This window comes from Gopherus evgoodei, chromosome 8 (assembly GCF_007399415.2).
Source record: "Gopherus evgoodei ecotype Sinaloan lineage chromosome 8, rGopEvg1_v1.p, whole genome shotgun sequence".
NCBI classification, from domain to species: Eukaryota; Metazoa; Chordata; order Testudines; family Testudinidae; genus Gopherus; species Gopherus evgoodei.
Genome location: NC_044329.1, coordinates 102,218,178 through 102,232,344, shown reverse-complemented (window position 1 = coordinate 102,232,344; position 14,167 = coordinate 102,218,178). Strand labels below are relative to the sequence as shown.

General features: G+C 41.7%; 1 protein-coding gene across 3 annotated transcripts; it reads right to left on the bottom strand.

Moving 5' to 3' along the window:
• Window positions 1-228: 228 nt before the first annotated feature.
• LOC115656280 (cytochrome c oxidase assembly factor 7) lies at window positions 229-14,118 on the bottom strand. 3 transcript variants are annotated; one of them, XR_004001617.1, is made up of 6 exons: window positions 13,999-14,118; window positions 11,380-13,888; window positions 10,682-10,822; window positions 6,649-7,652; window positions 3,562-3,721; window positions 229-309 (listed from the first exon to the last, which is right to left on the bottom strand). XR_004001617.1 is itself a non-coding variant. In XM_030572776.1 (4 exons), the coding sequence occupies exons 2-4, from the start codon at window positions 11,483-11,485 to the stop codon at window positions 7,204-7,206; spliced, it is 696 nt and encodes a 231-aa protein (XP_030428636.1). In that variant the 5' UTR covers window positions 11,486-13,888; window positions 13,999-14,118; the 3' UTR covers window positions 6,011-7,203. The 3 variants fall into 3 exon arrangements, 1 of the variants encoding a protein (XP_030428636.1); XR_004001616.1 differs by lacking the exon at window positions 229-309 and having other exon boundaries at window positions 2,841-3,721; XM_030572776.1 differs by lacking the exons at window positions 229-309; window positions 3,562-3,721 and having other exon boundaries at window positions 6,011-7,652.
• Window positions 14,119-14,167: the final 49 nt, after the last annotated feature.

The following is a 14,167-nucleotide window of genomic DNA, read 5'->3' as shown; positions in this document are numbered from 1 at the left end:
TGCTTCAAAACATCTGTTAATCTATAAGGTGCCACAGGATTCTTTGCTGCTTTCCCCCTTTGAAGTATATTACTATATCACAAAAGAACATTGGCTGCCTACTGAGATTAACACAAACTAGTTAAGAGAAAAAGAAAGCACTTCAGTAAGTTGCCAAGTTTTTAAATGGATTCCTTTATCATTCTCACAGGGTGTTCGATCTCCTACCTGGTGTTCTGCTGCAGTACTGTGCCTGTTTCCATCCACTCACAATCATAAGTTCACCCAGGTTGTTTGCTCTTCACCACACAGACCTGTTATTTTATAGTTCTTTTACAAACAGAACAAGACACAGGCATATTTCAGCAGGTGCTTTCCATACAGTTCTCCTCCCTACAGGTCACCCTCAAAGCTCCTCCCACTTATATCCTCCCAATTGTATCAATACCTTAGTAATTACTACTCAGGTGCTCATAATCCCCCTTTTCTGTGCTGCAGTAATGTCAGGGATCAGGGTTCTATAGCTAGTACTCTGCACAATCATCCAGCCCACAGAACCTAAAAAACTTATTAATTCTTCCAGATTTCTATGGATGGTGCTCTGGATATCTGTCAGCTGCTCTACCTGTAAAAAATCTTAATGGCTTTTGAGACAACAATTTCTGTTCCAGAAATGCTAAATTATGTCTTTGTAGTGTAAGATAAAAAGGAAAGATGCAGAAATTAGCCTTGCAGCAGTACAATAAGTACTCCTAGTATCAAAGCATGGTTGCTATAAGCTAAGATATATTGCAATTGTGAAATCCATCAAGAGGACTCCTGATCCTAAAAGCTAGATTGAAAGTTGATTCTTATAGATACATTGACTATGTAAAAAAACCCCTGTGCCGCTGAAATAAAAAATGGACTGAACCATTCTGATGTTATCCCAGGGATATTCCATGTAAATTTCACACACATATTCATCTGTTTTTAAGTTGCTTGTGTGCCTTGAGGAGTAACTACTTTAACCACAGATTTTGCTAGACAGAAGCGTGTATCAGTGAGGCAGCTTCAGTATTTGATTGATGGATAAATAAAGGGTCTGAGCAGCCCATTTTACAGGAGCAGGACCAACCTGCTCATACAAGTGAAGGCGATGATCTGGGCCAAAGTTCTGTCTGATAGGCCTGATTCTCCACTGTCGTGAACCTTGTTTAGTCCCTTATCCTGTACACTGTGGATGTAAAACTTTACCAGCTCACTCCACTCTTACACCTGAGATAGGATTTTACACCTATTTTGTCCATGTGTAAATGAATACGTGAGGTGCAAGCTAGTGAAGAATCTGGCCATGAAGCTTTTGCTCTGCTTATCCTGAAAGAAGGCTTGTTTTTATTTTCTCTAGCTGACCCTTAAAATACTAACTACAGTAACACAAATCTATTTCATTTTTGTTAACGATACACTGTAAACTGCTAGAAACTGGACTAGGAGGCATAACAACATTCCCCTTTTCCAGCGTAAATAAGAATTTTTGACTTGCACTGCCATCTATTGCCACAGCATGCACATTTTATCTGTATCTCTATTATATGCCTGTGCGGGTTTTTTTATTCCTATATTAAATATCCCCCTTGAAAGGAGTTTGTAATATGGGCCATTCACTTAGAAGTTCAATGAGCCTGGTGACAAACTGTTTTAATCAATAAATTCTCTAGCTGATTTATAACAGAGTGAGTTATCAAGAACTGATTTCATTGCACACATTTGTAATAACTGGCAGTAGGCCAAATTCATTTTTGGCGTTACTCTATTGACAACAGAGTCTGCAGTAAGATAGCTGTCAGTTTGGTGGATGAACCAAATGGATTAGGATCCAGCTCATTCCCAAAGCTCTTTAATCAAATCTCCTTTTTATCAGGGATGAATTTGATTCAGTATCTTTAACTAAGCCTTAAGGCTTTGAATCAGCAAAATAAATGAGGCAGGGTAAGGAGATATTTTTAGCTTAATTAGACCCTAATGAGTTAAATTGGCTAAGACCACTTTGCCTTAAATGTGTGTGAATAAAAAGTTCAGAACCTGACAGAAAAGCAGGAATCTATTGGTAATAGGTTGTTATTGTTTTCTACCCTGAGGGGTGATGGCCACTTTTCCATCCTTCATTTTGTATGCACTGGTTACTATAAGGTTCTCATGATGCACAAGCAGCAAAGTAACATCTGTTTGATTACAAACAATATAAATAAAACTTATTTAAAATAATGACCTATGTCTGAGAGAAAGGATAGTCAGGTATATAAGGCGCTAGACTTATACTAAGGAGAGCTGGGTTCAATTTCTGCTTCTACACTGCCTTTCTGTGTAATCTTGGTCAAACCACTTAATCTCTTTGCGCTCCCATTCTCCAGCTATAGAATAGGGATAATAATACTTCCTTTCTTACTCTGTTTGTCTTCCCTATTTAGATTGCAAGCTCCCCAAGGAAGAGACTCTTTCTGACTTCATGTATGTACAGCACCTAGCGCAATGAGGCCTTAATCCTCATTGGGACCTCTAGATACTATAGCAGTACAAATAATAATGATGACAATAGCTTGATTGTATTTTGGTTAATAAATCAAAGCCTCCTGAAAACACAGTACTTGTAAAATACAAAATTCCTCAATCCTCAGACAGCATAACTAGTGTGATTGTGCACTGCACAGGGCATGGCCTTCCAGCTTGTCCATATGCTGTAAGCTTTGCAGGGCTGGGCACAAAGTGAGGTAGGGCTTGTATATCTACCAGCATTGTCTGAACTAGGCAAGAGTGTTAGGATCCCTTTTGCCAATTTGACTACTCAAATTTCTCGTGAGAAGGGGCTCGTATTTTTTTTCTCTGATGCACTAAAGAAAACACTTTGGCCACAATTTTCAAAAATGACTAATGATTTTGTGTCCCTCAGTTTGAGTGCCCAGTATGAGACCTTAAAAGGGTCTTAAAGGGGTCTTCAGAAAATGCTGAGCACCAACTTCTGAAAATCAAATCCCTTTAAGAGGGGGAGGTCTCAAATTGGGTGCCCAAATATTGAGGCACTCCGTATATCTAGTCACTTTTGAAAATCTTGGCCTTTAGATCTGAGAGGTAAAGAGTATTAGTATAGAATGTATGGGCAAGATTCTAATCTCATGCTGCTTCTGCACTAATGGAACTCCAGTGATTTACACCAGTGTAAGAGCAGTCTCTCTGTTTAATATAAGAATACATTCATGTCCTTTTCTAGGTTTCCCAATGACCGTGCTTAACTACCAGTTTAAAAAAAAAAGAGAGCATATTGTAACATAATGACTGGTCTGTAAGTAAATGGAAACAACTTCAGAATAGGAGTCCATTTAGAGATAATTACGCTTATGATTTCATAACCGCAGAGCTGCTAATTCCATATGAGTTGAAGTTCACACCAAATGCTTTTCCTCAAGTTTGTCTGTAATTAACTGGTTTCTGTAAAACCATGGTGAGCAAAGTGCTACAACCCACTGTGAAACAAATTGAAGTTATTTCCTTGTGTGACAAATACTGGAATTACTTTGATTTTCAAAATTTGGATGACTCCCTTACTGTAGTTTTAATTAGTTTTTTCTTCATAGTTTTGTTCAAGCAGCTCTGTTCTTTAGAGACTGATCAGAACTTCAGTTCTATAACTTCAGGAAGCCAATGGTTGTACATTCACAGGTCTTCCTCTTGCTGCAGAGCCTTTTGACAGTTGAGGCACATCAAGCTGGCAGATCAGAGAAAAAGGCATTTAAATTGCATGCACGTACGTATATGCACACTTATAGCCCTGGTGACTAAAGTCCTCTATTTATTCTAAGAACAGGAAATAATACTTGGGCCCTAATTCACTTCTCCTAGCAGTTTAAATCAAGAGTCACAATGGTGTAAAACTGATGCAGGCAAATCAGGCCATTAGCACTTAAGTGTCGCAGTGCTTAACTTGTGGAATTCACAGTCCTAAGTTAGGCAGCCATGTGTGGTAGGGGGAGAGTTAGGCATCTAAGAAAAGGATTCACAAAAGACATCAAGCTGAGTGGATGAACTGTTAAACTAGCCAGTAGGAAATGCCAGAATGAGACACAGAAAAAGTGAGAGACTGATGCTATAGCCCAGTAGTTGGAGTCAGGGTCACATCCCTGGTCCAAGAAATATTTAATTATACAAAGTGAAACAGCTTCATCAGGAGAAACTGAGAGGGGCCCACCCCAGAATACCCAAAAGTCTGGTAACTAGGGCACTCGCTTGAGATGTGGGAGACAGAGGCTCAAGTCAAACCTAGGTCTCCCACATCCTGGGTGACCGCTCTAACCAGTTGGATATTGGATATAATTGGACACCTCCCTTCCTCTAAAGTCTCATCTCCCTGCAGGCAAGATCAGCAGGAGAATGTCTAGCTTGAGAATCTCACCAGAGCTAGCGTACCGATCATCTCAGCGATATCAGCCCTGAGGAGCTCTGTGCATACTCATATGCAGAAACAGGCACCTACGAACTTTAGATACCCATAGGGTTTAGGGGGCAGCTGAGCAGGGGTTTTGTAAATGCCACTGGTAGCTAAATGTTTGACTTAGGTGCCTAAAGAGGCATTTAGACCCCTCAGTCCCCTTGTGGAGCTAGCCCTTAGTGCATTTTTCATTTTCAAAAGACTGTACAAGTTTTCCAGTGTTTACTAGTGTTCCAGTGTTCCAACTGAGAAGGTGCAGATCTACACTACTCTCACTATGGGGCCATGGCTAAAAGCCACAAAAAGGTCTCATGTCAGCAATTCAGTTCCCACTAGAGCTCTGGGAATGAGCTGGATCCTAGTCCATTTGGTTCATTCACCAAACTGACAGCTATCTTCTATTGCTGGTGAGAATTGAACACCATTTGATTTTCAGGTCTCAAATTGGAACTGTTGTTTTAACAGCTAATCCAGCAATCTCTTGCTTTGTAAATTGTGAAAAATTGATGGGGGAGAGAGAGACAATATGGAAATCCACAATATAATTTGTACATACTGTTACTGAGTTTGAGAGTTAAACAGGGTGCTAAAATTTCTTCTGCTTTAATTCTGCACTAGGTTTCCCCTTCACATCCCTCAAGTCTGTTAAGCACAGAGCCACCATTCATCCATGCTATAAAGGAGCCTAATTTTACTTGTTAGTCTCAAAACTTTTCCCACTGATCTGCATTTTGGGATTTCTTAATTACCATTATTTATCCAAACCCGTCTGGTGACTATACCCATCAAAGGATATAAAGCCCATAATATTACCAATGGCAAATGGAAAGTCCTTGTTAACATATGCAGGAAAGGCCTCCAACTGAGAAGCATCTGTCTTGAGTTTCTGAAACCTCTGTAATTACATTGAAGTAGCACAATCACAACTCTGAAACCCTGTCCTGCCACAGCTGATTAGAGTACCCACATATATTAGAGTCCAGCTGATAATAAGCATCCTGTTAATTTTGCAGGCTGATTCCATTATAGTGTGCCCTATTAGCAAAAAGAGAGGGAGTATTCTCCACTCTTAGCTTGTTTTTATTCCCGCATTTTGTTTTCTTTAAGAGTGAAATAGAATTTGATACTGGTTTCAGCTTTTAAGAAGGATGTATACCCCACTTGCGAGCCCAAGATCCCAAATGAAAATATTTGTCCCTCTTCATTTTGATTTGGAAAAAAAAAAAGTTATATATTCTTCAGCTACAGGAAATTCATTCTGCAGATTACGGAAACTTTACATGAAAAATAAGAAATTTAGGAAGACAACTAAAAGGAAGCCACTAGGTTGAGGGTGATGGTAGAAGCATGAAGTTAAGTAGAAGAGGAATAATGACAGTGAGGATTTGCTCCTGCATTCATTGTACAGCCAAGTCCCACAATCAAATCAAGTCAATGAGGGAGCTGAGTGCGTAAGGACCTCAGGATCAAATCCTTAGTTAACCCATACCATTTATCTGGACATTCAAAAATACAGGATGGGGAACGTTTGAAGGCAGACAATTTAAGATGGCGTCAGTTCAGAAACTGCTTAAAACATATGTAGAGTTTATTGTATAATAGGACAGATCTCAGTTTTGAAATTGGTACTACTTAAGGGAAATAAAAATGAAATGTAGTTCCACCATACAAAAATGCACTATTATACTGATGCCTCTTTTCTTAATTTCAAATGAAGAAAGCATTGTGTGGCTTTTAGAACACAAGCGCCCCTTAGTGGTAAGATACACAAACATTCCACCATAATTTATGTAGGTTTGTTTTTTATAATTAAAAACATCACATCCTGAAGTCTTTGCTCAGTCAAAAATGCCCATTGACTAATATTCAAGTTTAGCCTGAGTAAGGATTTTTTAATTTGGGCTCTCTCTCACACACGCACTTTTAAAATCACTCAAATTATAAACAAGAATTGAATTATTCAATAAAACATTGAACCCATCTGTAATAGACTAAACAACTTACACAAATAAAGGATACTTAATGACATTCACAAGGATCTAGATAACATTTACGGGGCTTTCAAGAAATCAAGATTTATATGTGCGCATCTGAATTTTAAAACTTCACTCATCACCATGTCAGCTAAATTATATCCCTTTTGTAACCTTGGTAAACAGAGAAGTGCAACTAAAGAAACTACATTTAGAAGACCAAAAAAATACCACCTTCAGTGATCAGTGTATTTCAGCATCAATGGAAGGAGCATGTCCTGTGATGATTCAAGTTGAGGTTTTCAGTGTGAGTGCTTGTCTTTGGAAAAGAAGAGTGCTCAAAGAGTACATAAATTCTTCTATAGAGCATCCTTAGGGTCCCAGTAATAATATCTAAAGTAGTCTCTAAAATTAGACACAATTTTGCATAGTCAGGTTTGAGTAATTATGCACATATGATTGTATGTGGATGTGGAAGATCGCAGCCACAAGTCAGCACATGGAACTACACCTTCAATTTTAAAAGCTGGGTCCTCTGAGCCTTTGAAAATTTGGCCCTAAACATTTGTTCGCCTGAAAAACTTCTGTATGAAAGGGCCAAGTTTTCAGATAATGGTACACCAAAGTTGTACATGCATCAGTTGCACATCCAAAAATTTGCACATGCAAACACATACATACAGATTCCTCTTTTGTGAGTGCAACAGGTGTGGGTTTTTTGTTTGCAGCTAAAGTTTTTGCATCATTTAAAAGCGCAGTCCTAGAAGTCAGTGAATGATTTAATTGGATTTACTCCCCAAACGTTAAGGCTCTAGAAGCTTCCTGTTGTTCTTTATGTAGATCTCTCGCCCTGTTTTTCAGAGCCTCTGCCTTGGCATCATTCTTATCAATTCCATCTCCGAGTTTGTACATTCGACTGGCATTGGCACATGCCCACACATGACCCAGGTCACATGCTTTCAAAGAGTACTTCAAAGCCAGGTTCATGTCCTTTGGTATCCCAGGTGCTCCTTGAAGATATATTGAACTAAGATTGAAGCAACTAGGGGCAAAACTGCCATCACATGCTTTAGTGTAGTAGTCCCTGGCACGGACTGGGTCAGGTTTGTGATCATTTATTTGCCCATCGTGTGCTAAAAGTCCAACATTGTGGCAAGCATTTATTGATTTCTTCCCACCTTTTTCGCAAGACTTCAGAAAGCAGTTGTAGGCAGCTTTCAAATCTTGGCTGAGTCTACCTGCAGCCCTCCAAAAAACACAATCAAATACAAGTTTGTGAGAAGAACACACTCTAATTGTGAGATCGCATGAAAAACATTTTCTTTCACAAATTTTTCAATACTATTTTGGTAGACTATAACTATCATTAATACAAAGATAGTTGTAAATGTGGACTATACTTCAATAGAGAATCAAGACCTAGTCTACATTAAACAAGGTTTGCCAGTATAGCTATGCCAGCAAACCCTCCTAGTGTAGATGCAGCTTTTACCAGCCAAAGACCTCTATTGTTGGTATAGTTTATACCAGTTCCCTGAACGAAATGAGTTGCACCAGCCAAAGCATTTTTTGTCAGTATAACTATGTCTACACTAAATGAAGAACAAATGTAAACAAATTTATTCTTTCCATATATAGCCAAACCTGGTTTATCCAAAGACAACATAATTTAGACAAAACAGTTTTCAGGTAAAAGGAAGACTTAGCCTAAGGCATTTGATGCAAGGCAGAAAATACTACCATAGTTGACTATAATAGATAAAAATATTAGTTTGCTGAAGAGGGGTGTCTTCCATTTTATTTTTATAATTTATATCCTCCAATTTAAATCCTTCAGCTCCTCCTGTTTTGTAATTCCAACTGTTGCTTAAAGCCTCATCCTGCTCTCATTCAAGTCAACTACAGCAGCATAGGGGCCTTAATTTCTCAACAAAATGGGTTTCAAGAATATCTCCAAATAATATACATAAAGGAAATAAATGTATACAACTCTCAGAGAGACTATTTGGTTATTTGGAAGAGTAACCAAAAATTGATCTACAAGAAAAATGTTTCCGTACTTAGAATTCCTGAGACAAGACTACCCCTGCAGTGATAATGAGATATGAGCCATTAAACAAAACAGTAAACCCTGTATTGAAGTCGTTTCCATCATAGCCAGGAGGTGCAGTAGCACCCCCACACCCCTAGTTCTAGCACTTATGCCTGAGTTGGCTGGCACAAGCCAGCCACAGGTTTTCTTTGCTGTGAAGACATACCTGAGCTTGAGTCAAGCCAGAACCCAGGGTTCAAGCTTTGCAGTGTAGATGCAGCCCCACTGTTCTCTCGACAGTCAAGTTTTCCCACACTGCACCATGAACAAAGGGCTACAGCAGCCATATTTTTTGGGGGGAGGAGAGGGAGAAATACTAGGAAGTCTGGGATATAGGTCACTAGTCTCAGGCCTACGCAATGCAGTGCAGATGCTAGACCCCCAGGTTGGGACCCAGGGTTCAACAATTCCTAACCTGAGGGTATGGCTACACTTGAAATTTCAAAGCGCTGCCGCAGCAGCGCTTTGAAGTGTGAGTGTGGTCAGAGCACCAGCGCTGAGAGAGAGCTCTCCCAGCGCTGCACGTAAACCACATCCTCTACGGGTGTAGCTTGCAGCGCTGGGAGCGCAGCACTGATTACACTGAGGCTTTACAGCACTGTATCTTGCAGCGCTCAGGGAGGTGTTTTTTTCACGCCGCTGAGCGCGAAAGTTGCAGCGCTGTAAAGTGCCAGTGTAGCCAAGGGCTGAGAGTTACAGACAAGTGTTGATATTCAAGCCCGAAGTTAACAAAGCCAGGGTCTGCTAACCTGATTTCTACTAACCTTCAGCTTACTTTGCAGTGTAGACATACCTAGACAGGCCACCAAAAATGTGAACAGTAATGAGAATGACATGAGTAAAGATAAGGAGGTGTTAGTACCCTTATACAAGGCACTGGTGAGACCTCATCTGGAATAGTGTGTGCAGTTCTGGTCTCCCATGTTTAAGAAGGATGAATTCAAACTGGAACAGGTACAGAGAAGGGCTACTAGGATGATCCAAGGAATGGAAAAACCTGTCATATGTTGTTTAGCCTAAACAAAAGAAGGCTGAGGGGAGACATGATTGCTCTCTGTAAATATATTGGGGGATAAATACCAGGGAGAGAGAGGAATTATTTAAACTCAATACCAATGTTGACACAAGAACAAATGGATATAAACTGGCTATCAGGAAGTTTAGACTTGAAATTAGACAAAGGTTTCTAACCATCAGAGGAGTGAAGTTCTGGAATAGCCTTCCAAGGGCAGCAGTGGAGACAAAAGACATATCAGGCTTCAAGACTAAGCTTGATAAGTTTATGGAAGGGATAGTATGATGGGATAGCCTAATTTTGGCAATTAATTGATCTTTGACTATTAGCAGTAAATATGCCCAATGGCCTGTGATAGGATGTTAGATGGGGGAGGGATAGCTCAGTGGTTTGAACATTGGCCTGCTAAACCCAGGGTTGTGAGCTCAATTCTTGAGGGGGCCATTTAGGGAACTAGGGTAAAAATCTGGGGATTTGGTCCTGCTTTGAGCAGGGGTTGGACTAGATGACCTCCTGAGGTCCCTTCCAACCCTAATGATTCTATGGGGTGGGATCCAAGTTACTACAGGAGAATTCTTTCCTGGGTGTCTGGCTGCTGAGTCTTGCCCACATGCTCAGGGTTTAGCTGATCGCCATTTTTGGGATCAGGAAGGAATTTTCCTCCAGGGCAGATTGGCAGAGACCCTGCGGGGTTTTCACCTTCCTCTGCAGCGTGGGGCACGGGTCACTTGCTGGAGGAGTCTCTGCACCTTGAAGTCTTTAAATCACATGTTGAGGACTTTGATAACTCAGACATAGGTCAGGGGTTTGTTACAGGAGTGAGTGGGTTAGATTCTGTGGCCTGCGTTATGCAGGAGGTCAGACTAGAAGATCATAATGCTCCCTTCTGACCTTAAAGTCTATGAGTCTAGATCTGTGCTTCCTAGCACTGAAAGGTTAACCCATAATAAAATGTTAACTAGAAATCCTGAAGCATCTTGTCACAAGAAGAGAACTAGCTCACAAGAACAGCCTCAGCACCGGTGGGGGCTGGGCTGGGCTGGGCTCCGGTGGGTGCAAAATGGGAGAGCCTGGGGGGCTAGCCTCTCTAAGACAGGGGTTCACCCACCACTCATGCTCAACACTGCCCTTTCTTCCAACAGGTGGAAGCTGTTTCTCACCTTTCCCAGTTGCATAATAAGCTCCAAGTTTATAGCAACTCTCACTGTTCTCATTCTTTTCACAGTTTTCTTTTAGCACCTTGGCAGCTCCTTCAAAGTCCTTCTTCACCCCCTCCAAATAATCAGCCAATCGATGGCAACCTGTGAGGAAGACAGGGATTAAACGGTTTAAAAACTAGGCTCAGACTAAGCCATTTGGGTGCTTCACCGCAACACAAGAACCAAAGACGACTGGTCTTTCTACTATGGTATCTTGCTTGTCCATGTTTAGTCTCATTTGTCTATACTACAAACCCACTGGAAGCTTTAACATCTGCTCTGAATTCCCCCCACCCCAGTTTGTCTGTGCAGGGCTGCACCCCGAGACTACATTGCAGGCGCAGATTAAAACAAACATCCTAGACCTGGCAGTGTTGCTTTGCAAAAGAAACCTCACACCTCACTTTCTGCAAGTAGGGCTGGCTTAAAGGACAGCTGCAGGCCCCCCAGCTACAGGCACTTCCCAGAGCGGTGGGGCCCAGTGACCTTGGGAGCATCTCTCCACTGTGCATGAAGGCAGCAGCTAAGAGAGGCCAGGGACCAAGGACTCCAGCGGGAGGACGCGCCACCCGCACTAGGGGCCAGTCCTCGGTGCCCGCGGCTCTGTCTGGGGCTAGGTGCAGCCTGCAGCCGGGCGCTGCGCCGGGCTGTCCACTTACCGTCCGGGTCACCCTCCTTGTAGCACTGGTAGCTGTACTCGATGCCCAGGTTCTCCAGGTAGCCCTTCACCTCCTCCTCATCCTCCAGGTTGACCAGCCCGGCCATCGCCCTTCCACGGGAGGAACCTGCCGCCGCGCTGCAAGGTGACTCGACCACGAGCGACGCGCCTGCCCTCCTGCAGGGCCCGCCCGCACCCGGAAGGGAATAGGTACCGCACGCGGCGAGCGGGCGGAGCAGAGCGCCGAAGAATCGATGCGTGGCGTCAGCCCAGCTGCAGAAGCGGAGCGGGCGGGCGACGAAAGTGGAAGCTGTGATGGGAGCAGCTGTTCCTGGATAGTATCCCCTGCAGGCTACACCCCCTGGCCAGGCCGGTGTGACGACACGTTTAGCAACCCTTACGGGACTCTAGCAACCGGGCTTTCCAGGCTGTTCTCTTTCGCTCTTCTTTTGTCTGACTCTTTCTCTAAACTTTTTTTTTCCATTCGCCCCTTCTGAAACCAGCCTTGGATCATTTTATTGCTATGGATGCATGCAGTAAGTTGGCTCACTAGGTTATTATGCCTATCTTCTTTGCCCAAGAGCCATTGAATTGATCTTACTGAATTACACCTATGAATATACTTACACGCACAATACTATTTTGCACCCAAAATTACCCAAGCACTTTATAAATGTTAAATATGCCTCAGAAACTAGTTATATGAAAATGGGGGATCTTTCTATTAAAAAGAAAAGGGTTTATTCTACTTTCTATTCTCATTTATCTTTCTACTTCTCCTCTTTCTTTGGGTAAAGTATATTTTAGAGATACTGTGCTTGCTCTGAGCTGCCTCAATATGACAGTCTCAACAAAATAAGGGGCCAACTGCACAAGAAAAATGACCCAAACATCTCATGTGTTGCTGGCAACCATTTTGAGCAATAGGTCACTTACTTTGTTGAGAATGAGCTCACTTTCCCTTCAACCAGCTTTGAAAACTAACTACTAGTAGCGGAAACAAACTGTTTACCTGACCTCAGGAAGAGGTCTGTGTAGCTTGAAAACTTGTCTCTTGTAAGAACAGAGGTTGGTCCAATAAAAGATATTACCTCACCACCTTGTCTCTAATATCCTGGGACCAACATGGCTTTACAACACTGTCACAAAAGCATGAAAGATGCCTGTTGCACCATAGCTCCAGATCACTTCCCATACTGATGTTGACAATGTTTTTGGCACTGCCAAACCCAAGTGTTCACTAATGAGTCAGCCTGCCTCCTCTTCCCTCACCCCAATAAAAACAGGTTGGTTTACATTTTAAAAATAATAAATTGGGAGGGGGGGTTGCCTTTTGGGTTTTGAGCCTACAGAGATCATGTTTTCAAGTTGTTCCTTACAGCTATGAGGGCTAGAAACTTAGACAAATGAAAGCTGAGATCGTTGTGTGATTATGTGATTCCAGGAGTTGTGGCTTTAAAAAAAAATCAAATGTCATGACTTGTGATTAAAATTGTGAGTTGGCAACACTTTTTGTTGTCTATCTGGACTAACAGCTACATACTGTTCAACACCATTTTAAGGGGAGAAGGCAGTGTTGATAACTACTGTCAGCAACTGTTCATTTTCCAAGTGTAAACAAATCTTTAACATCATATGATTCTGGGCAGGCCACACAGCTTCTATGCCTCAATGTTTTCCTTTAAAAAATGGGGTTAATACTTATTCCCTTCTTTACATCAGTGTTGTGATAACTAACAACTTAAAAGTCCTTTTTTACAGCCTCTATATAAGCAAAACTTCTATTGGCTTCAGTTAGAATTTTGCTTGCATAAGGACTGCATTGTGGAGGCTAATATTTGTACATTTGACATCCTCTAATGAAAGGAAGTATAAATTAATTTAGAAATTTGGGTCTTCTGATTTATTATTTGTTGTTTTGCTGGTTTGAGAATAAATATTGTTCATGTGGCTGTACCTGCAGTCATCAAGAAGCTTAAATGCAAGCTCTTTATATTTTCATTTTAGCTGGTTAGGGTGGTATTATTACACATTACATTGTATCCTGAAACTGAAATAACTGAGACTGGTGCACTCTGTGCTGACAAGCAACTGTAGTGTATGTCCCTGGGAGAGAAGTGTTGACTACCACCTACATCTGTAGTTCAAATCTGCTCCCATTAAAGTCAATTGCAACCCCCCCCCCCCCATTGACTTCAGTGGAAGTAGGATGAGGCCTTTTAGGCTAGAGACTTGCAATTACTATGTGCTGGAGCCTCTGCACAAATACCCGTTCCGGAACTTGAGCAGTGACCAACTCTACCATCAGCAATGCAGAACTGAGAATTGTGTATATCACTTAACTTAATGAGATGATAGATTATTTTCATTCTTGGTTTCTTTTTAATAAAACATGCTTACCTGGTCCTTGTTGTCCCCACTCCATTTATGTGTGGGGAGGGAGGGAATTACCGTTTGAGTTACATCGGTGCACACTGTCACCTCATAGGCTTCTACACCACTTAATACCACTAGGGATTCAATAATACAATTAATTTTGAAAACAAAATCAATAATCACACAAACTCCTCCCAAGGGGAAACAGGAAACAATGATAACATGGACTGGAAAATGAACTGACAGTGGAGTTGCTAATTCAGTGCAATGCACAACGCCACTCTTTAGTTAGATGTATTATGCTTTGCTTGGCCAGCTTGACGAGACGGGTTTAACGGGGCTGGTTTTCAGAAGACCCTGCGCGGCTGCGGCCCGACGGCTAACGCGGCTCCAGAAGCAGCAGGAGCGCGGCC